Genomic DNA, 24,247 nt, shown 5'->3' with positions numbered 1-24,247 from the left:
CAGACGTAACAGCTGGCAAGAATGGGAAACGGTGACTGTAGAAAGGCACTCCTTGCCTTCTATGCACAGCTGTCGGAGTAGGAAACTCCATTGAGTTGATTTCCTTCCTTTTTAGGTTATTTGTGGACAAAATGTGCAGAGGGAAGAGGCACACTCCAGTAGTAGAAGGAAGGCTTGTGGGGCGGGGCGGGGGGCGACAGGGCTAGATTTTATGACAATGATCTGGAGGCTTGCAAAGTCTTGGGAGCCCCGAGTCCTCTCCTCTCTAGTCCCAGCCATGGGTTACCCAACCCCACCCCCCTCAAGCGTCATATGAACTATGAAGCCCTCTGCTAATCCACCTTTCATTCCCTTTCCTCCACAGCTCTATTTACCTCCTTCAAGCCCAGTCCACAGCTCAACCCCCCCCGCCCGCCCCCCACTTCTCTGCTGTTTCAACCAAACAGTTCATTGTCTGTGGCTGGACCACCCCATGGAACATGTTCCCTTCCTGCCAAGTCCCGCTTGACTCGATTGGCTCCTAAACGGCGGCATCCGGCTTCTGTTTCCACATGTGGCCTCCATTCTACCACAACAGGGGTAAGGGGGAGCAGCCGCAGCGGCTGGGCCCCACAAACAAGCTTCAGCCTCGAATTTCTGCGCCAGAATGTTGGGGAATGAGAGCTCTTGGTACAGAGGGCAATGATTAGGAAACAGGAGAAGCTGGTCTAGGGTGACAGGGGAGCTGCAAGAGATGCTAGGAGAGGAGAGAGAAGTGTTGGGCGAATGTTCTGGCTCTGCTGCTTTCCTGGTTTAAGGGGGAAATCTGGGTCTCCAAAGAGCTCTTATTATTTTAACTGGAGCATGGTGCAGTGAGAATTAGGCCCTATAAGCATGCCTAACCTTTGTCTTGTTTTGCACCTTTATTCAGGCCAGGAGTCCTCTAGGCTAAGCCGCAGTGTTTACAGAGGACAAGCTGTACAGCATGTCTCTGTATGTCTACAAGCTCTCCTGGGGCTTTAACTGTGATTCTTTGGGTCCTGCTCCCTCCATCTTCTCTGCCTGAGGTGTAGAGTAGATGACACATCGGGCCACAGCACATTATCTGGAGCGTTGGCAGTAGCCAGGGAGGAGCGGGGTGCCTTGTTGTAACACATGACATTTCCTGGGGAAGAGGGAGAGAGGAGACCGTCACAGGCATATTGTGTGCCGCTGCTGCTGCTGAAAGGGAACCTCCATCACTTTAATCCTGACTGATACATCTTCGCATCTCCTTTCTGAGGCTTTTATTAGGGTGCTGCTTCTACAGCTAGACAGAGAAGACGAGATGACAGGGAATAGGGCGAGAGGTGTGTGTGCCGCCCCCCCCCCCCCCCGCGCGCCTCCGTCCCACCAAGGTCCGGTTCCGTGGAGGGCCTGGGAGGATTAGAGTGCCCCCGGGAGTCCAGCTGGGAGCGCTCTGCTGCCCCGGGTGCCCAACCTCTGTGTCCACCCTGAGCTGGCTTGGCCCCTGTGGGCCCTAGAGCATCTAAAGTGCTATGCGGCAGATGGCCGGGGGTCAGTACTCCCAGAGTGTGGCCTGCTGCAAGGTGTCGGCATCCGCACGCAGGGTCCCAGCTTGGTCACCTCGAAGGTATTTGCCATTCTTCCCTTTGATGGCCACGCGGCTGCACTCCCGGAACTCAAAGAAGAAGTCCTCGGACATCTCGCCATCGCTGCACACGGTGCCATTGCTGGCCACATACCAGCACTTGCCACTGAGGCCTAGGAGCACCAAAGAGGCAAGTCTCACTGGGATTGACAGAGCAGATCCATTTCCCCCAAGGCCCACCTCCCCTTCCCTCATTTATCTAGGAAGTTTCTCTAATAGCCCCCCATGCACTGAAGGACACACAAAAGATAACAGTCACAGAGCTTATGGAAGACTGCAGTATGGGATGGAGGTTTTTGGTAGGGCTGGAGTCAAGTTTGGAGGGAGAGTTCCTCACTTGTAAGGAAGAGACTTGATCCAGAGACCTGGGGCCTGATCCCGCAGGGCTGTTCTTATCAAATTCATCGTCTAGTCTGGAGGCTATAGGCCACCTCCAGCCTCAGAGGCAAGATGCCTCTAAATACCAGTTGCAGGGAGCAAAAGCAAAAGAGAGGGCATGCCCTCACCTCTTGCCGGTGGGCTTCTTGGAGGCTCCTAGTGGGCCACTGTGGGAATCAGGATGCTGGACTGGATAGGCCTTGGGCCTGATCCAGCAGGACTGTTCTTACGACTAGAGAGAGAGAGTTATAGAATCACTCCTTGTCCAGTCCTTTCTTCAGACATCTGGCCCATTCACCAACTAACACAATCCAGGCCTCAGGACAAAACTGGTGAACCACAGAAAGCTACCTGCAAAGCATAGGTGGGATGGTGTCTGAGCTACATGTTCATACCCAGGTCTGCCTAATCATCTATAAAGCACGATGGTGGTGGTGATGGTGTTTGACATTGGCTTGGGTGAGGGGAGTGGACCTCATGCCTCCCATAGCCTGCCAAGTATTTTTCTCCCAGTTGAGTTCGCTTCTGGAATTTTGTAGCCTGATCCTGAGTTTTCCAGATAAAACTTTGGGCATTTGGTGGAAAATGTGGAAGAAACTGAATCAGGCAATGGGGAATAATAAGCTACAATGAACTGAGAGTGAAAAAGAAGTGGATTGTATGAAAGTTGCTAGGAGGAACTTGCCGTGGGGTGGTGGAGTGATTTTTTTGCTTGTTTGGAATGTGTATGACTGTGCTAAACTACATGAGGGTGGTACATCTGGACTCCAAGGAGGTCAGAGGGACGGCATGCAAAGCTGGAAAGTGAAGATGCATGTAACATCCCTCTGCCATATGGTCCAAAACTGCTTCGTTGCATGAAACATGTTAGCAAACTCCCCCTATCACCCTCCCCGTTCTCAGTTAACTACCTTTGATCTGGTAAGCGCCATCATTGAAGATGATCTGGAAAACATCGTAGATAGAACGGTTGGCATCCAACATGTTGGAGTTGCGATGGTAGCACACAAAGCCATGAGCCCCACGGAGAACCAGGATAGGTCGGTTGATCAGCTTGAGAACAAATTCCTCATCCTCCCCTGTGGTTAGATAACTGGGAGTCAGAGAGGTCCGAGGCTAATGTATCTGCTGGAACTGTGAAGAGCTAGGAAGCCGAAATGTGAATTTATGAGCACGTTGGTGACAGCCCATAGTCAGAATGGGCCCAGGATTGCACTTCCAGCCACCTACACTTGCAGGTTTGCAACTGATACATTGGCTTTTCAGTGGGAGCTCTGTAAGTAGCATTCATCTATTTTCAGTTCCTTCTCCCAATCAGGGCTCTGGGAATTACTCCTCTCTGCAACCTCCCTGCTGCTCATGATCCTAAGGGCTGCAAGTACTGGCAGGTCTTGGACATCTGATGTCAGGCATTACTCCTTATTTTGACACTGAGTGGGTGTCACTTTAGTTCCTACCCATTAGATCTCACTACTTTAACACTGAGCTGGTATCTACAAGTAAGGCCAGAATCTGATCTGCAAGGCCTTTCTGAGACTCATTCCAGGTACACACAGAAGCCATCCTGTCTGGGCTGCTGTACTGAGCTTTAGGATTCCTGCTCCAGAACAGTCTCTTGTTCTGGGAGCTGCATGTAATTATCTATGCTCCTGGCTTCCAGACTGTATTGGAGGGTCCTAATCATGTGCCCCATAGGACTATCTTTGTTTGCTTGTCTTTGCTCCCTTCCCTGATAAGTGGTGTCAGTATTTGATGGCCAGCCTGTGGTCAACATTTCTTGCACAGCAACGATGGCTGCCCCTTTCTAATCTACATTTCCTCTCTCCTTACAGCATCCTCCCCTGCCCCTTACATGTATGTATGCTCCTACATACACACATAATGGCTCCTCTGAAACGACCCCTCCCTGATACAGCTTTTCCTGTTTTTGGCTTCCGGTACCCCACCCATGGAGCTAAGGCTTGCCAGATATCACTAGGCCCAACCTTTTTCCAAATTCCATAAAGCACACCATTGTCCCAGTCCTCTCTTGATATCAAGCAAGCATGGCCGTGGTGGTTTTCCTAATCCTTCCAACCACCATTTTCAATAGCAACAAGGGAGGATTAGCATCCCTTCTCTTATTAGACTTTTTAACAACAAACAGGCCACATTCCAGACCTCAGCCACTGGAATTGAGGTGTCAGGAACACTCCCCCCCCCAGGATCCAATGGTGAAGCTCACCCGCTGTGTCACTGACAGCTGCCAGTTGTCCATTCTTCTTGGTGCAGATGTATTTGCCATTGCCAGCCTTGAGGGCTACACGGCGACCACGCCACTCAATCTCAAACATGGTGCTGGCAGATCTAGGGAACCAAGGCAGAGCAGGGGAGCACACTAATTAAACAGGAAAACCTAAAAGGGAAAACATGTTCAATCCCCTCCCCCCCCCGATTTTGCTTTTTCTTGCCTATTAGATATTTACTATGTTGAGTGTGACAGTGTCTATGCCGCATAATCACTTTTGTCACAACTTGTTCATCTAGATGTTGGTTACACCAGATTAGGGGTACAGATCCCCTATGAAGCTTTTGAGGAATTCCCCTGCCATTTTACTGAACATATTTTTCTTCCCCCACAAAGTTTTCTTTCTTCTGCCCCCGCCCAATTTTAAGTGAGGAGTTGCTCCTCAAGCTCTTCCCCATCTTCACTTCTACACCAGATTGATCTATATTAAGAGCAAGGGATACTACGAAATCTCACCTCGTAACAAGCACAACTAGACCCTTTCCTTTTTAGCAGTGGATTAAGCCTGCTGCACAGTATTGGGATAAAAAAAACTTTTCAGTAATCTCTGTATCCAAGGGTTAACCACCCTTCCTGTTAAATACATTCCTGTTGCTTTGTTCTAATCTGCAGTTGTCCAGATTTAACCTCCAGCCTTTGGTTCATGTTTTTCTGGATTAGCGTCCTTAAGTGCTCTGAGACTTCCTTCCCACCAAAAAGTTAAGCTTTACTACATATTCAAGGCAAACTGAGGGCACCACTTGATGAGACGGCAGGGGATCTGTAATGGGATCTCTCGTGGTTTGATTTTGGTTTTTAAAAAATATATATAAAGCAGCGGCAGGCAGGGTTCCTCAAATTGGATCAGGACCGTGGCACTGGGGAAGGCCCTTTCCCCCATGTTGCTTTCTCTAATTAAATTGCCCCCTCCAAGCAGCCTTGAAGGGGAAAACGTTCAGATACTCATACCCCTGTAAGGCAAACAGCAGCTTCAGGTGGGGGGGGGCACTACGGGGAAACAGTATTGGGAGAAAAGGGTGAATCCCCTCTACCTAGTGTCATAACCCTGATCCAGTTTGCCCCTCCCCTGCAGCTGCGATTAACTTTTTAAAAAATCCATGGGGATCCAATCTCGGGTCTCCCACAGTGTCACTTAGCTTGTCCCAAGGGTGCCCCTTTACACATTGGAGCTGCTTATATATGGGCTGCTCCCACACTGCTGAGAACATGTTTAAATGACCCAACCACATAGGAGGGGCCACTTATGCAGTATATTAGCAACAAGAATGCTGATTCTGTGGCAGAGACCCACCCAGTCAGCCCACACATATAGCTGAATGATTTAAATATTCTCCCAACTGTATGGAAATTGTTAACATATAAGCAGATGAATATTTCTACAAAGACTGAGGTAAAGTTAAAATAAGAAATCCAGTCACAGATCTCTCACATCACATCTCTTCTGGCCCTGCATGTGTGACTTCAAGGCCATGAAACAATGGTTGGAGACCTTTCCTAAACCTTCTCTAGTTATGTGGGTACCACAGTAGCAGACATGATTCCAGCTGTTTCATCGCCTCTAAATATGCCCAAACAATGGTGCCTGATTACAGTTTCAATCTGGAATAGTTGTACTAGAGAGCTCCAAAATTTCTGGGTTTCTCTCGGAACTCTTGTATGAGTGAAGAGAAAACTCTAGACTAGAAAACTGAAAGACAAAGAAACCCCTTCTCCAGCATACTGTTGCTTTTACTCAAGATGCTGCTGCAGGGAGAAGGGAGACACAGCAAACTGCCCCTGGCTGGGGCCTCAACTGTACTATTGCTGAAAAACCTGTCTTCTTCTTCCTAGCTATCTAGCACATGCTTTAGGAACAGAGGAAGCTGCCATATGCTGAGTCAGACCGTTGGTCCATCTGGCTCAGTATTGTCTTCACAGACTGACAGAGGCTTCTCCAGGGTTGCAGGCAGGAGTCTCAGCCCTATCTTGGAGATGCCAGGGAGGGAACTTGGTTGGAACCTTCTGCTCTTCCCAGAGCGGCTCCATCCCTTTCACACATGATTAGCTAGCCACAATAGGAACTGCTACCATGATTCCTTCCCAAACCAGTTGGTATGAGTCCTGCTACCAGGCATAAGTGACCTTGGACCATGTACAGATGTCCCCGAGTCTCATTCATACCCTAACATTCATGTGCATCTGGCAGTGCTGTGCTTGCCTTAATGCTGGGGGGCCCTGTGCTGTTGTTCTTATGGCTGTTGCTCCTACATGCCCAGGCTCTCCTTCCATCATTTTGTTTGGCAAAAGCTGTGACCTGATTTCCAAGTTCCTCAACATTTTAAAGCCCTGTGTCCATGAAATGAGAACAAGACCGAACTCACACTTCAGTGGCCGTGGCTTGAATTCCCCCATGTGACACCAAGGTCCAGTAGTTGCTTGTGTTGGAATGGAAGATGCACTTCTTGGTTTCTTTGTCAATCTGCATCTGGAAAGTCTCGTGGTGCGTCTCTTCATCCTGATTGGCTGAGACATTGACACCTAAGAGGAAGGACATCCTGTCTTATCATTTAGACTGACTGCATCCTTGCTTCACCATTGTTAAAGCTGAAAGAAGATGTCAAGATCTGAAAAAAGCAGTTCAACTACAGATGCATGGAAGAGGCTGAGACAATTGTTACAGTTAAAGAATTTGACAATCTGGCAATTGTTACAATCAAATAATTTGTAAATAATTATTGAAAAATGAAACAATAAATAGATGATACCTTGTTAACCAATAAACCTTATAGCATATTAATAATGACTGTAAATCCTGAGATTATAAACAACCAAAGCATCTCTATTTCTGTATTCTCTTTTCTCTCTCACCCCACTCTGGCTTGCCTGATTTCCTTGGAAAACTCCTGTCCATCAAATACAGCTCCTTAGCAACATCCCAAAAATTCCAAGGAAGAAAGAAGCCGGGAGGGAGCAACCCCCATCAGACATACTTTTGTGGTGTTGTATGAATCAGTCCAAGTAAATGTTGTTATGATCGGAACCATTAGGGCATAAACAACCATGCCATCAGCAACCATGCCATCAGCACTCCTCCCACCAAGTGTCTCAATGGCACTTTGCCGGTCCACACTGAACAGGATGGTGGCACAGAGAAATTGCCACAAATTATGTCAGAGGGGAGATAGAAGTGGGAGGGGGGTGACACACAGAAAAACCTGGTGTGTGTAGTGGACTAGCAAAGGTGTTTGACCTTCCTGTAAGAAGCATGTGAACGAAAGATAGTTATTCTGGTCTAAGCAGCTCGCGTGGAACTAGCTCTGGTGAAAGGCTTAGAAATCACTGACCACAGCTCTCCTTTCTGTTTTGCAGGATATCCAGATTGGCTCCCAGCCCAGTCTTCTGATTGGCTGGAATCCAATTGTGTCTGGGTCATATCAGTCCCCACTCCTGAACATTCTATTGGCAGCCATGGTCAGCCAACCAGCCAAGAATACTTCACTGTTCCCCGCTTGACTCTGCCTTCTTCAGCTCTGGGCCCTGTCTTCCCTTGCCTGAATGTAACCTCTCTATAGACTGCCTCTTTTCATGCAGACCTCAGCTATGGGTGGCCCACAAAACTTGCTTAACTCATCACTTAGACTTCATGGATCCCACTTCTGCCACTGGGCACTCAGGCCCCCCAAAGAGTGATTTGAGTCTGTGGATTAAAGTCTGATTCTCTCTCTCTCTCTCTCACACACACACACACACACACACACACACAACATGTGGGATCTGTGATAGGATCTCCTGGCATTCTTTGTTTCATTCTAAAACAGTTGTACAGGGCTCAGATTTTGATTAGACCAGTGGGGTGTGAGTGTGTTTGTGAGTGTGTGTGTGAGAGAGAACCCTTTCCCTTGTACTGTTTTCTTCATTTAAATTGTCCTCTGAAGTCCTTCTGGGAGCAGTACTTGAGGGACATGGAGACAATAAAAATACAGGTATAAAGCCCTCCACCTCCCACATTGTTGCTGTGATTAAAATCAGGGTCCCTCAAGGCTGCTTCACAGTAGGGTTGCCAGGTCCAGATGGTGAAAAATGTCATCTCCATCACCAAACAAGTGGAAATAAAGGACGCTTTCCACCAAACGTCTCCCAAAAGTCTCAAGTTTGCATAAAATTTGCATGTGTTTATTGGTATTATATATGCATATTCTGATACAAATTGGATAATTTGAGAATAAATACAGCTCACCACGTGAAGCTGATGACCAAGTGAGCTGAATGCCTGCTCAGTCTGCTGACCAGGTGCAGAGTTCTCAAGACTCCTTCTTAACCGTAAATTCATCTCCTGGTTAGGTTTGCCACACACACAGTCCTCTGTCCTCCTCCCCCCCCCCCGCCCACAGGGCACCCAGTCTGCTCTCTCTAGCCAGGCCAGCTACTTCACTCTTAGGGTAGCCAGCTAGCTGCCGAGCCAGCCTCTTTGCATGCTAGCACACCAGTGCGTTCACAGTCTTCCACTCGCTTGCTGTTCTCAACTACCATAAACACTTATAGACTGCTTTTCCACAGAAGGTTTCACAGAGATTTTCAAAGAAAAATAAATAATAAGATGCCCCCCCCCCGTCCCTAAAGGGCTCACAATCTAAAAAGAAATGTAAGGCAACACCAGAATCAGCCACTGGAGAAATGCTGTATTGAGGCTGGATAGGGCCAGTTGCTCTCCTCAAGATCAGCGGAAGAGATTCGCCACTTTAAAAAGTGTCTTTAAACTCAGTTAGCAGGGGTAACTCCTAACGGAGTACAGTTAGCTAACTGTTAACTTTTCACGGCCATGAAGGAAGCAAGCTGCACCTCCGGACCCACCTCTCCGTGCTCCTGCATCACGTAGCTCTGCAACCTGCCACTGAGGCCGAACCTCCACTCTGACCCTCCCTCCCATTGGATGGCTGGTCAGTCGGAAGGGGAAAGAGGCAGAGGAAGAGAAGCTGCTCATGAGAGCAAAGTGTGCTGAGCCAACAGAATGTTCCAGCTGCTCCCCAGAGCTTTAAGCACAACAACACACACACAAAAAGTTGTTTGGTCCTCAAAATAGTCTCTGTTCCTCCTAATGCAAAAAGAAAGGTCATTTGGTCCCCCAAATAAAAACTGAACACTACAGCTTCCCAGCATCATGTGCCCTTTCAGACACCCCTCCTCCCACCTACCTTATTCTGCCCTTGGCTATGTGGGCGGCTGTGTGCATGCATTCATGCATGCGGCCCATTCCTTTGATTACTTGTTGACTAGGCTCATGAGGCATAGATAGCTGCTCAGTCCTCACACTGCTGTAGTGTCTGCAGGAGGCAGTTTCGGTGCCTGGGATCAGGGATTCTGCAGTTTCTCACAAATGGAGTAATCTGGCTCCTGTTGCTGAGGATGACACGCTGCTACCAGCCTCTCCAGACCTTGTCCTCCTATCAGGTTTGAGGCCTAGTTTAAATGTGACTCCAGCTGGGCAAAAAGAACTTACTTGGTCAACATTGCACATCTCTATATTTAATTCTCTTATGGCCGACTGCGTGGGGAACTGCGTGGGGATGCGTCTGGATGGCGAACGGCAGTGAGGGAGGCAGATGGGAGAGAGAGGTTAGCAAGGCATCGGCAGAGTTGGGGAAAAGGAGGAAGGAGGAAAACTACTGGGGAAAGGGGAAAGGAAGAAACTGGACCTCTGTGAGGTAAACAGACCCAAGGAGCTTGCCTGAGGGCGCAGAGACAACGGACCCCCGGTCTCAAGGAGCGTCCTCAAGGAGCAGGAGGAAATTTGGCGGTTGGGGGCAGCTGGGAGGGGATGGCTGGGGCTGGTAGCGATGACATGAGGGACTGCAAAATGAAGACTGTGGGACTGCAAAAAGGCAAGTGTCTCCGCCGCGAAGTTCGCCTGCTTTGCAGTGGTTGGGAATGGGGTGCCTGGCAGAAGGGGGTGGCGGGGAGAGGAGACTGGGGCAGAAGGCGGGGGCGGGGAGAGGAGACTGCCGCACAGATGCTCTGTGTGGGTTCAGCTAGTTCTCAGTATTTCATTTAAACCAGCTCCTCATCGGCTGTGTGTCCAATATTAGCATGCCAGCCCAGTGCCCACCTGTGTTATGAATCCCTAGCATGCTGCAGTGCATGCACAAGCAAGACAATTCAGTTTAATGAGAAGCTGGGCACCTACAGTGTCACATACATTTCCATTGTGTTGCCATTTGTGTAGGCCTTAGCCACCATCCCAGCACAGAACTCACAAGTAGGTCATGTGGTTCTCTGATCCGCTGTCAAGGGAGCTCATGCAACCCGAGTTCAAATCCCCATTCAGCCATGAGACTTGCTGGGTGACTCTGGGCCAGTCCCTTCTCTCTCAGGCTCAGCCTAACCTACTTCACAGGGTTGTTGTGAGGAGAAACCCAAGTATGTAGTACACCACTCTGGGCTGCTTGGAGGAAGAGCGGGATATAAATGTAATAAATAAATAAACAAGCAAACTAGGTTTGTCTTTTCTTTTTCACCTTGGGAATGTTCTCTTATGAGAGGGAGGACACAGGCTGTGGTGAATCAGTTCCAGCCCTGTTCATTCTGTCTGACTCTTCCGCAGCCCCTTCTTGTCAACTCATGCTCCTTATAGAAAAGGTATTTGAGATGCAGGTATCGTAAATAAGAGTGATAAAGGAGGCATAGGTTGCGTTAGGAACTGACTTCCCAAGAATCAGACTTCCTAAGACAGCATTTCCAAAGTTTAAGTAACAAAACCCAAGGCTACCTTAACAACATAATACTGAGGGAGAGAAATCTATTAGTTGGGTGCTTTCTGGCATTTCTAGTGAACAAAAAGTTTCCTAGGTTAGTTTGTGTACTCCATGCAAAAATACAAATACGATAATGAATATTTATATACCTCTTTTCAACAAAAAGTTCCCAAATCGGTTTACGTAGGAAGAAAATAAAAAATGGCTGTCCCTAAAGGGCTCACAATCTAAATAAGAAACATAAGGCAGACACCAGCAACAGCCACTGGAGGGAAGCTGTGCTGGGGCTGGATAAAAACATGTATACAAACTCAAAGTTCAGGGTCAAGGTAATCCAAACTCTGTACTAGTAAGGTGGATTCTGCAACTTGTATAAATTATGCAAATCAAGTAAGTGTGCATGCTTTCTCTTATTTTGCTTCATTTCTTATTCAATGTTTATTCTTTTGTATAGCTTCTTCTGGGTAGTCATGGTGAAGCACAAGGCAGTCGGCAGGACACTGAAGTGCCACTGCTGGCTTCTGCAATTTCATCAGGCACTGCCTACACATTGTTAATCTAATCTTTGTAACCCCTAGAACTGCGGTAACAACATGCCCTTTTCATATACCTCCCCCTACCTTTTCCTTTTGCATGTTGGTTTAGTAGCATACAGGCAGCTCTGGATTCCTGACAATACTTTACTTTTTCTCTTTCTTGTGTATTTTCTATTTTTGAAGACCATGTGATCTGCCTTTATTCTCCATTTAATTTTTGTGTTTCTGTTGTTTATCATATCACCCTAGTTACTGTTCATCTTTTATCTTGGATATTGAATTTTTCCCCTCTTTCACCACCTGTTCCTTCTCTTGTGTCTTTAATATTGATCCTTGTTTGGATTTCTCTACTCAGCATTTTTATTCTCTCCTTGATTTCTTTGCTGTTACTCTAGTCTAACTCAGTAACTCATGCTACTGGCCATATCCTGTATCTTGTCATTTTCATCTGCACATTTTTCTGTTAGGAAATCTTATTTTGCTCATCTTCTTCATTCATCTTCTTGTCTTCATCATTTAGTTTCAACATGTAATTCTCTGCTTTGTCCCCTTCAGTTCCTTTATCACTTTCTCCCAATATGTTTCTGAGAGTTTTGTTAAGGTTGCTACAATCTGTTCTTCTAACCCTGTTTCTTTTCCCCCTCTGTCTTTCCTCCTGCCACTTTCCTTCCCACCTTTTCTTTTCTTTTACTCTTTTCTTTTTAAAACATTTCTAATATGTTTTAATCTTTCTCTTTTTTTCTGGGACTGTTCCTTCTGACTGTAAGCAAACTATTGTTTCACCTATTTTGAAGATATTTCACTGGATTCTCTATTCCATTCTAGCTTCTTTCACTCCTTTCTTTTTCTTCCAGATTTTTAGAATACTTTTGTTTATTCTCAGCATATTCAGTTGCTGTTCTTTTTGAGGGAATCTGGTTTCTATTCTTTTAATACTACCAAAACTGCACTTTGTAAAAATTTCAGTTTTATTACTTTTTAAATCAGGTACAGTAATATTACTAATGGTATTCTTATTCCATTAGATCTTTATTCTGCATTTGATACAGTTGATCACCCTAATAATTGATCACTCGCCTAAAATTATACCCACATCACAATCCCCAGCTGCCAAACCCACTCTTTTAGCCATGGACATCCCTTTCCTTCAGTGCTGTGTTACCAGCAAATCCCTGAACAACGGCTTTAATTGGCCTCATTAATCTGATTGCTGTTGTTTCCATCTGGCTGACACACAAACCCCCTATGAATAACTTGCCAGCCAACGTCACCAGCTCCTAAGTGCTTGGAATAGGCAAAGGAGCACTGTGAGCCTCTGTACTGGCTATCGCTTATTGCCAACAACGAAGCAAAGACCTTGCCATGTACACGGATATCTCTGGCATCCTGCAATGCCAGTGGATATGTCCCAGACCTGGCAAAAATGTGGGAAAAGACAGTGGCTATTATTAATACACATTGGGCCAGGTGGATTGAGATGGTACCAGTGTGACAATATAATCACTCTAGCACTGGACACTGGCTTCTGAGACTATTAACAGCATTGCTCTTTCCTCCTGAAGGTAGAGATAAACATTCAATTGCCTGATCATGTTACCATAATTATATAGAGGTTATGACTGGACTTAAAAGTGGGTTATTGAAAGAGATGGAATGGTTGGTGGGGACTAATTTAGATTGTTGCAACTGGAAAACAAGGCTGGGGTGAAAAGGGATGCAGAAGGAATTACTTACGAGCTGACAGGCCAATCCCCTGTTAGGGTAGCTTCAAACTGTCCAAGTTTAAGAACCTATGCGGATAGTATGCAGCTGGTTAACTTCCATAACTAGCTGCTCTTCTGAGTGGTCTGCTCATGTAACTTCTGAAGTGGGGGCACACGAGGGACTGCTGTGGACACTTTTGTGATTAGAAAAGAATATTTTTATCTCCATATTATAGATGAAAGTTAGCCATTACAAAGTGATAGGTATGCTGCTGCTCACACCTGTTTTATATTTTAGAAGAGAGCTCCTTTGCTGACTTTGCTCATTTAAAAAAAGGGTTTAAAACAGGGGCATCATTAGGGGATGGCCAATGGGGCACAGGCCCCCAACCAATTGCTCAGAGCCCTGGATCTCATCAGTCACCTTCCTCCTCCATTTCCATTATCTCTTCCAGAAAGGAAGTGCAGCAGTGGAGGCCCCTGCATAGAGCATAGGAGAGAGAGAGAGAGAGAGAGAGAGAGAGAGAGTTCAAAGGTGCCATTTTCAGGGGCAGAGCCACCACTGAGTAGACGGGTTCAAAGAGCCTGACTGCAAGACATGGAAGGGCTGTGCAAGCCCTCCAGAGTTCAAGCACTGTCTGTCTGGGTGCACTTATTTTCCTTTCTCTCCCTTGCTGAAGGGAGATAAAGGGAAATAAATGCACCCAGCCAGCAAATGCTGGCTGGGAATGCACTCCAGAGGGCTTGCATGGGACCTCTGGTGATTGGGCCACACCCACGTGTGCGTGATATCACACACAAGGGGCGTCACTGGTGTGCACAGAGTGCACACAGCAGGTCCGCTGGGGAGGGGGCAGAATCTGGGCCTCTATTCCCTGGTTCTGCCACTGGCCACATTAAAATAGGGACTTCAAAAAACATGTATAATTATTCTTGTTGGGAGGAGGAGCATGATTGAGCTTAATTATCAAAATGGGGGCTGTGAGTTTGGGCACCGAAACTTTTAAGTACATAGCAACACCTCAGGCTCTGGCTTTAAAAATTAAAGATTTTCTAGTAAAGGTTCCTAAAATGGGAAGACCACCCATAGTGATGCATGGTGAATTTTTTAAAAACACACGTGGGATGAGTTCTTAGTGCTAAAGTAGCATACGAAGAGATTGTACAGTCATTCACATCATACAATTTACCAAATGGTTGTGAATGAATTGTGTCACTTGTCACTAGGGATGGCACAGACACTGTCCAATAGGTGCCTACTAGAATATAAGAAGAGCTCAACTTGATCAGATCAAAGGCCCATCTAGTCCAGAATTCTGTTTCCAGCAGTGCAGTGCTTCAATTACTGGGGGATGAGAGAAAACCCAGCCTTCTTATCTTATGTAATGGCCTCCTTAGCAACTATTTTTAGAAGGCTACAGGGAGCATGATTTGGCTAATACTGGAAAGATCAGGTATGTAGCTTGGGAGTGCTCCTTGATGCAAAACTTTCTCTGGTTTCTCAGGTTGAGGCAGTGGCCAGGAGCATTTTATATCAGCTTTGCCTGATACATCACCAGCTACGTCCATTTCTGGAGGTAAATCACCTTAAAACAGTGGGTGCATATGCTGGTAACCTCCAGACTCCACTACTGTAATGCACTCTATGTGAGGCTGCCTTTGTATGTAGTCCGGAAACTACAATTGGTTCATAATGTGGCAGGAAGATTGGTCTCTGGGACAACCCAAAGGGACCATATAATACCAATTTTAAAAGAACTGCACTGGCTGCCAATATGTTTCCAAGTGAAAGTGCTGGTTATTACCTATAAAACCCTCAATGGCTTGTGTCCAGGGTACTTAAGAGAGCTCCTTCTTTGTCATGAACTCTGCCACCTATTAAGATCATCTGCGGAGGTTAGGTTATGGTAGCCACTGGCTCCTTTGGTGGTGACTCAGGACCTTCTCTGTAGCTTCTCTCTGTGTGGCTGCCCTGGGGCTTTGGAATGCATTTCCTGTCAAAATCAGAGCATCTCCATCTCTGACTGCTTTTAGGAAGACCCTCAGGACCCTCTAGGTGTTTTCTCAGGCTTTTAAACTGTCCAATTATTTTTATACCATGAAATTGTTTTAACTTTTTTATTCTGTGAATTGTTTTGTTTTTACTCTGTTTTAAATTGTGTACACCACCTAGACCTAGACCTTGTATACACATATCAGGCGGTATATAAATATGATAGATAGATAGATAGATAGATAATCAAGAGTCAGAGAGGTGGTGCTTGTGGATTTCATTAAAGCTCCTCCTTTTCTGCTCATAATTCGAACATGAAACAGTGACCAGCAAGATACTTTAGGGAAGCTCACCTTTCCCCTTTTGCTTTTTCCTGCATCCATCCCCCCTCCACACCACCACCACAACAATTCAGTTTTATTCAAGTATACTGCCTCTGAACATGGTGGTACCTTTGATAGATGGTAGCTGTTGATAATAGCCTTTTGCTAGTTCTATCCTCCAAGAATTTGCCTAACCCTTCTTTAAAGCCATTGAAAGATCATTGCAGTGCCTTATGGCCGTGAATGTGGCCCACAATATTCACAAATCCATATTCCATACTGCATCCAAGATTAGCAATGCTAGCAAAGCTAGCTAAGGGAAGAATCACATTTTCCCAGATATGAGACAAAGGACTGAGATTTGGGTGCTGGGGCAATGCAGTAAGCCCATAGCCAAAGTGCTACCTTGAGGGAAGATGTCTTAGTCCCATGCAACAATTGAATAACAGGGCACATTGTCTGAGAAGGCCCATGACATACTAGTATACAAATATTCACCGTTAGAAGAGGAGCATACAATGAAGCAGTCGTTATGTATATGGCTTCAGCTTGCACATGCAACACAAGCACACACGTATGCCCAAAGAGGAGAACAATTTAGGTTAAAGTGAAAGAGGCTATGTCATGGACATCTGGAGCAGGGGTAAGGAAGTAGTTGCTCCCCACCCTGCAGACTGAGCCAGCCCCATTGAATTATTTGGGGTTTACGGTTTCATCTGGCACCTTGAGTCACAGAGAAAGCAGTTCTGACTCCTACTTGGGAATTGCCCTCTTGTTTTGGTGCACCAGAGATTGATCAGCACCTGGATGTTGAATGGTAAGGACGTGTATCAGAGAGTCAAGAAAAAAATGATCTTGGAACTGCTTGGTGAAGGAAGAGGATTTCCTTCATGATCAGGATCAAAGAATGTCCAGATTTAGAGCTGGCAATAAATTCTCCCCCAGGACAGATTGGCAGTGAGTCTGTGGCTTTCTTGCCTTCCCTCTTTCATGTGCAGGTTTTATGAAACTATACAAACAATACTGCATTTTTCCTGAGGCACTGTGCAGAGTAATTCTTATGAAAACCTGTAAGGTAGGCTACTATTATTATCCTCAGGTCACAATGTGATGGAGGTAGGGCTGAGGCTGAAAGAAGAATGACTTGCCTATGCCCAATGAATTTATGGATAAACCAAGATTTTAACTGGGAATTTCCTGGCTCATAGATCATGGTCTTAACCCAGGGGGCTGGTTCTCGAACCTGGGTCCCCAGATGTGATACACTACATTTCCCGTCATCCCCAGCCACCATGGAAGGCCATTGTGGGTGGGGATGATGAGAGCTGTAGTACAACACACCTGGGGACCCAAGTTTGAGAACCCCTGTCTTATCCACTGTGTTACATCAGCTTCCTTACATTATGCAGGCATCTCTGCCATGGGAGAGGGCTTGGTCTGTTCTCGGCTGTTCTTCTCTGCTTGTGGCATGCTAGAATTTGATGATGCAAAGGTATTTTTTGGATGGTGAATGGCAGATATAGGTTGGGGAAAACATACAGAATGTTTCCTGAATTGTGATTTGATGAAGCCTTCCTCTCTCCAAAATCTGCCACGGGGGCTAGATGGCTATAGTGATGAAGCAGGCAAGCGTGATGCCATAAGCCCTTCTTCCGGTGGCCACCTGTTTCTTGCTTAGCTCCCATCTGGTCCATGTTCTCTTAATGAATCACCAGGTGGGGAGTGTGTGGGGGCGGGGGGTGGTTCTGCACAGCTGTTTGCCCATCATAGCCTTCCATGAAGAAGCGGAGGGAGACTGCCTCCCCCAAGACAGCTATGAGGTCTGCCACTCCGAGTGAGGCAACTGGATTGTATCACCTCATTTGCATACGGTAACTTCTTTCAATGCATGCATATTTCTGAATAGTTCGTTGTCTGTTGCTGAAGCTAAGGCTCTTTAAAATATATATCTATATCTATAAACTGGGGTATTTGTGCAGGTCTGAAGATTGCTTCATGGTTTAAGAAGCTGGTACCTTTGTCTGCTCATCCGCTTCTCTAAGCGGCAGTGGTTTTTTTGTTTGTTGGTTTGTTTGTTTTTTAAAAGCAAGCAGCAAGCAGGGCCAGCCTGTCCATCCATCCATTAATTAATTTCTATACCGCCCAAAACTTGCGTCTCTGGGCGGTTTACAATTAGGAGTTAGAAACTAGGCAGTCACCTAGGGCACCAAGCAGGGAGGGGCACTGATGGCCTGAGTCACGTGCCACCCACTGAGCCCAAAGCCGGCCTGGCCCTCCTGCTAGGTGGCCACCGGAGGTGGCAACGTGTGGGGTGCACTGTCACATCCCCACCCCGCTGCGCCTGTGGGCAAGCAGGAGCACCTCCCATCATCTTAGCAAATGGGCAACCGGGAGAGTGCTCCCCATTGCTGTTGCCTGCACGGCTACCCACGTGCGCTTCTACCCACCTCCACCCATTACTCCTGCCGCTGCCAGCTGCTTTTGGACAGCCGGCCTGCCTCAATGCGTTACAATCACATTGCCACATTGCATGGCGATATCATAACACACCACGGCAGGCCGGCTGCCCAGAGGCTGCTGGCAGCAGCAGGCAAAGGCAGCAGAGCAGTGAGGACAGCAAATGGGCATGCAGGAGGGCGGCAGGGACTACCCATCTACCTGCTCCTGCTCAGTCTCCAAAGCCAAGCAAACAGCCACCATTGAGCTACAAGCTAGCCAGAGTCTAGTGCGACAGACTAGGCACAGTGCCTTTTTCAAAATCCTAAGCATTCCTAATTAATTTGTGTGTGTGTGTTTGAATTCAATTCCTCATGGCCCTCATGGTTCCATAAATCAAAAAGTAAAATGTATGGGCATCTGCCATAGTTTTGAAGATCAGATTAGGGCTGGGTGAAACCTCTAGTAGTGAAATGGTGGGCCACAAGCAGAATGCAGTCTGTTGAATGCCGCTGGCCAGAAAAAAATGGCTTGGCAGCCAGCTCCTTTCCCTTGCACAGAGATGTTAGCAGGTGACACTTTTCATGTCACAGAACGAGACGGTCACCTGATCATTGCTGCAGATCACAAAGAGACCAATTCAAAAGGTGGCAGCCCCACAGGGCAATACTGGGGCCTTTAGCACAGAATTCTTCAATTCTTTTTACGGCAGGCAGAGCATTAATAAAGAATGGGATGATGGGCTCTCTTATAGAGCTTGGACTCTGAAAACAGTACCATTCAGAACAATCATGGCCACATTCTGTCCGCTTTTGCCTGAGAAAGGAGCAGAGGCTGCTGCCCGAGCAGGTTTAAATAAGTATCCCAATACTTTTTCTCTTGCTGGGGATTTTTATACTTTTAATTTTATTTATTTATTGTCAAGTAGACTTTTCACAAGATCTAGACTAAGTTAGTCATGACTAATAGGACTTAGTCATGCCTCACCTATGCCAATAGCAGTTAGACATTATTAATTTGGTCTGGATTCTTCCCTTTTGTCTTTTCATTTCATTCACAATATTAGGCAGTGGGCAATATAAATTTACATGTATTTAAATGAATCAACAATGCAAACACTAGCAATTGGTCATTTTTCTGACCTTCCTCTTTGAGAAGCCTAAGAAAATAATTATAGTAATCACTCTGAGAGAAGAGGTACAGTGTACTATATTACAGTAATGAAGGGCAGATAAGAAACTAAGGGAAGGAATTTAAGATCCCTTAATGTGGATTAGTTACCCACTAACACATTTCAGCCACATTTCTGGACAGCTAGTCAAAGAGTTAAATAATGGCCAAAGGTCGACTTTTTCCACTCTTTGAATGCATATTTATGTGTGGCTGTAATTCTAAACACCGTTGGGGTTCAGATAGGGTTGCCTTCCCCCCGCTCCTGTGTCTTTAACAGAGATCCAACAGCAGAAATGAAGCAAGTGATGTTTTCACCTTCAGTTTATCTTCAGGCCAGGAAATGCTTCACCTGTTGCTACATTTTTTCCTGTCAGGTTGTTTTAAAGGTACAGGATAATAGTCAGTAGAACACAAGGATGACAACCTCAGGTTCATAATACAAAAGCAGAGGGCAGCAGCTACCCCAAATTAATTTGCCTTAGGTTATAGTTGCCAGCTTTATTTTTTTAAAAAGTCCTGATCCTATGCCTTCAACATTAGCTTGACACATGGGCTTTTCCTGACATGGAAATAAAATGATGGGGAAAGGTTCACCCACTAAATACCTGTGTCAGATTACAGTTAAAGCACAAGAGCAGGACTACTGAAAGAGGTGGCAACCCTACCTGAAATGATAGAGTGAAGTCTTGCATGTGTACCTTTAATAGCCAGCCCATATGGCTGGGAAACAAATGGTGTGCAGGTAGGATTCTTTTGTTATTGCATATATGCTATCAAGGAATTATGCTATCTCCAGCCTCAGCCTCAGGCCACCTCCAGCCTCAGAGGCAAGATGATGCCTCTGAATACCAGTTTCAGGAGAGCAACAGCAAGAGAGAAGGCATGCCCTCACCTCTTACCTTTGGGCTTCTCAGAGGCATCTGGTGGGCCACTGTGTGTAACAGGATGCTGGACTAGATAGGCCTTTGGCCTAATCCAGCAGGGCTGTTCTTATGTAGGGATGGAGAACAAATTGGAGAACAAAAAGTGCCCCCCTACTGCACAGGTCAGAAAAACAAGAGACTGTGACTAGTTTTCATTTATATGAGTGAAAACCAAGCACCTCCCCTCTCTCTCTCTCTCTCTCTCTCTCTCTCCCTCTCCCTCTCTCTCTCTCTCTCTCTCTCTCTCTGGAAAGAGTTGCAAATGGAAAATACCCTTGACAAAGAGCTGTAAAGCTCCAAATGGATCAGATCTTTTCCTAAAAATAAAACCAGACTTCTACAGAACCTATGGAGATTTTCCACTTCTTTTTTGTTGGAGATTGTTGCCACTCGTTTGGTTTGATGGAAATGTCCTCCAGTTGAAAAGTTGTATAAGGGCCAGTTCTGAAGCCATATGGGAGAGCTGTACAATGGGAGTGATTTGCCTTTTTTACTCATCTGCCCTGACCTATATCTGTTGGAGTTGGGAGGCAAGCCCTTTATGCTACTGTGACCTAGAAATGACTGGAAGGTGGTAACAGGAATGGGCTGTTAGAGCTAGCAGCAGCTCCAGCAATGAATGTGAAGAACACCTGCAGTGAGGCTGGGCAGATTACGTTTCAACAAGTAGCTGTCATATTGCTTTGTGATGGACACAGAACTAACGCTTCCCAAAATGTTGCCCACACATGCTGAAGTTTATCACATAAGCCCCTGGTAAATGGCTTATCCGTAAAAGATTGCAAAGAAAAATAGAACCACCAAGGATACCAGTATAATTGGGTACAGGAAAAGGAGCAAAATTGGTTAGGTATAGAGAATAAGACTGGCACAAGTCATTGCTTTTCAGTAGAATAAAAGGATAACTAATTTTGGTTTTTGTTGGAGTTTTGTTTTGGGTTTTTTTTTTTTGTCATTTTTTGTGGGGGATGCCAGACAGGCTACAGGTGATACTGATGGACACCTTTGGAGGAAGAGCAGAAGAGATTGTGCTGTGTCCGGGCTGATAGGAGAAGGTTTATCAAACTGAACAGGCCATTTTTATTTATACACGCTGAAGATGGCAGTGTGTTGGATGATATAATCCAAGTGCCATCACCTAATGGCACAGAAGGATGTTAAATATAATGAGCACATCATCATCTGTGCATATGCAATTGAAATTAATGGGAGTTGCTGAAGAGCACTTGTGAAAATCTCATCTGTTTCAGCATGGCTTACGCAGAAGACACCCCACAGTGGATTGTATCCAGATTTCTTTCTTGTGGGTCATTCTCTTGTTGTGTGTATACAGAAACAAAGCCCAGTGAGTCAAAATGAATGTCTTTCCTTTCTTAAAGGCCAACTCTATTGGCATATCCATGGGAGCCAATGTGAAAGCATTAGTGAAAATCACGGGAGAGTGGGTTCCATTCTTATATATGGGGCTGTGCTTCTTAATTAGCAGGGATGTCTGCTGCTACTGTGTGTGACAGTAAAAACTCAGCACTGGCTGTCGTGTGAACTGGAGGCACTGCCAGGAGGACACACAGAGGGCATCAAGGCAGACTGTGGACCTCTTGCTCTATTTCATACAAAGCCAACAAGCCTAGCCTTGCCCACCACCAAACCTGTCACTGGTTCTCAGATCCTGCTCCTGTCTCTTGTCTACTCTCTCTGGCTCCCAGATCCACACCTGTAGAATGGGGGCAACAGTCCTGTCCTATCCAAGAAACAGTGATCTGCTCAGATATTAGCTGAAAGGAATCAAGGAGAAACTATATTGTATACCCTAAGCAATACATTGTAGCTGTACCTCCCTGACCACTTCTGTAGATATACATGAAAATCAGGAAGACAGCTGCAGAGGGGGTCTTGGCAGTCAAAATAAAGGGAGGCAGACATCCTGCAAAGAAGCACCAAGAAACTGACAACAATCATTCCTCCATCCCTTTAGCAATATGCATTCAGTCACCCATGGTTAGACACAAACATCTTTCCATGTTACTACAAGGCTGGAAAATGAGACACTGTGTTCTAGTTACTGAGATAAGAGAGGAGAAGAGGATTTCTTGATTATGCATAGACCCACAGAGCAGAAAGGTAATGGATTTACCTTGCCGGATTGAGACGTATCTGCCATTGGAAGCCATGAAAATGACTTGTGGGTGACTCTCTTCCAGATCAAAGAGTTCGTCTTTGCCTGGCTTGGAGCTCCTGCCAGATTTTAGCGTGCCAGTAGGTCCCATGGGTGCCAGGTATTTCCCATCACAATCCTTGAAGGCCAGCTTCCCTGCCTTGAACTCTAGTGTGTAGCCAGCACGGGGGTCTGGGTCCTTGACCAGGGTACCATCATTGCGCAGGTAGCGGTTGTCACAGGTTCTCAGGCAATACTTCTTGTTCTGGAAGGTGAGCGTGATGAGTGAGTCCACACCCCAGGGGATGTTGCTGTCAGTGGAAATCTCGTCCTCTTGGGCACTGAGGTGTGCATATCTTCTCCTGCTAATGCTCAAGAGGTTCGCTTGGGGATGGATGGCCAGGTGTACTGTCCAGAGCTCTGCTTCAGTGATGGTCTGGGCAAAGCAAGACAGCCTGTCTTCAGAACCACCAAAGAAACGCTTGTGTGGTTCTGACTGGAGTGCCCAGCGCCCGTCCGACTGAGTCACGATAATAAAACGCTCATCACCTCCTGGCTTCTCAGCTTCACACGAGATCTTACCATCCTTGTCAGCAGATAAGTACCTACCTAGGTGGCTCTTCAAGAAGACCACAGAGCTGTCTCCATCCTGCTCCAGGGTCCATATTTGCTTCCTTTTCAGGCTAGGCGCAGAGGCGTTGACCTTGTAGCCAAAGCTCTCTGCTGTCAGGTATCGGTTATCACAGTTTATTAAGCCAAACTGGATCTTCAAGACCTGGTGGATCCCATTCGTTGGCATCTTCCGTCTGGGGAGCAAATATTCCTAAGGATTGGGGCAGAAGTCGAGGTTTTTCCCAGCCCTTCCTAAGGTTCCGCAACGTGTGCGTACATATGCACACCCGCACAATCAAGAGATCTGGATTAGCACAAATGAACCTTACACCTCAGTCAAAGCCAGTGACGTGGAGCTGCCCCAGTTCCCGGTCTCTCCACGCCAGCTCTTCCTTCATTTAATCTGCAGTCCATAAAGCCAATCTTGTTTGGCTGTCTCTTCCCCCCTGCTGGCAGCACTGCTGCCTCCAGGAAGGCTCACAGTGACCTCTCTCTTCCTCCTTCTCCTCCTCTTCTTCTCCAGCATGGCAGGGACAAAATGCTCAGAAAATGGACATGCTTAGGCGCCGCAGTCTTGCTTAATTAGCACAGCTAGGATTACAAAGCTCTCAATGAGCTGCCAGCCTCCTGTAACCAATAGTGGGACTCCTACATAAGCCACAAAGAGAGGGGGGTTGACAGGCTACACAATGGTCTTTTGATGAGGTCTATTCTTCAGTGTTAGCCTGCTCTCCATGTTATGCTCCAGACTGGATCTGTCTCTCTTTTGCCTTTGCAGTCTCAAGATGGAACTCCTTCGCCTAATGCTGGATAGAACCCCAGCTCCTTTGTATCCCACTATCAAGGCAGAAAACCTGCCTAGCAACCCGATCTACCACCGTCCACTGCTGTTTCCCCTAGCGGTGGATTTATTCCACTTTGCACTTAGGTAAAGTTACAGGGCTCTCTGATTCCGTGTGGTAGGTCACCTCCGAGCTACATGCCTCCTCAGTCCAGCCTCTAATCTCCTTAACAATTAGCTGGGCATTTCTATTAGCGTAAACCTTTGATCCTCCTTTGGCCCCTTTGCCTCCATCTGTCCTGTAGCCCCAAATCCACAGCGCTACAGAAGGATAATTGCATGGTCCCTTGCAGCCAATGAAATGGCCTAGCCAAGAATTGGAACAAAGCAGGCCGGCCGGCAGGCCAATGGAGCCAGGGCTGCAATACTGCTTGGATAAGTGCATCTGTGGAAATTACTGTGAGTCATTTAAACACAGTAACTTGGAATCTGCTAAAGCAGACATTGCAGTAGAAGCCCCACTAAATAGTTTGACTCTCACCATAGGCTCAAGAAAGCTTTTGCTCCAACTTCCTGTTCCTCCCCTGCC

At 46.4% G+C, this 24,247-nt stretch overlaps 1 protein-coding gene and 1 long non-coding RNA gene across 4 annotated transcripts in view; one reads left to right on the top strand and one right to left on the bottom strand.

Annotated features, from left to right (window-relative positions):
* Nucleotides 1-991: 991 nt before the first annotated feature.
* FSCN2 (fascin actin-bundling protein 2, retinal) lies at nt 992-23,195 on the bottom strand. Of its 3 annotated transcripts, none has more exons than XM_053288142.1 (6): nt 22,245-23,195; nt 6,656-6,812; nt 4,233-4,354; nt 2,920-3,087; nt 1,606-1,743; nt 992-1,144 (listed from the first exon to the last, which is right to left on the bottom strand). In XM_053288142.1, exons 1-6 carry the CDS (start codon nt 23,062-23,064, stop codon nt 999-1,001), a joined length of 1,551 nt encoding a protein of 516 aa, XP_053144117.1. In that variant the 5' UTR covers nt 23,065-23,195; the 3' UTR covers nt 992-998. The 3 variants fall into 3 exon arrangements, with proteins under 3 accessions (XP_053144117.1, XP_053144119.1, XP_053144118.1); XM_053288144.1 differs by having other exon boundaries at nt 1,003-1,288; XM_053288143.1 differs by having other exon boundaries at nt 1,003-1,743.
* LOC128341714 (uncharacterized) overlaps nt 9,508-24,247 on the top strand; it is a 30,587-nt gene continuing 15,847 nt past the window's right edge. The window contains exon 1 of the long non-coding RNA XR_008314520.1: nt 9,508-9,722. This is a non-coding gene — a long non-coding RNA (uncharacterized LOC128341714). The remainder of the gene's footprint in view (nt 9,723-24,247) is intronic.

The sequence above is a fragment of the Hemicordylus capensis genome, chromosome 2 (genome assembly GCF_027244095.1).
Source record: "Hemicordylus capensis ecotype Gifberg chromosome 2, rHemCap1.1.pri, whole genome shotgun sequence".
NCBI classification, from domain to species: Eukaryota; Metazoa; Chordata; class Lepidosauria; order Squamata; family Cordylidae; genus Hemicordylus; species Hemicordylus capensis.
The sequence above is the reverse complement of the archived record's forward strand: the minus strand, read 5'-3'. Positions and strand labels throughout refer to the sequence as shown.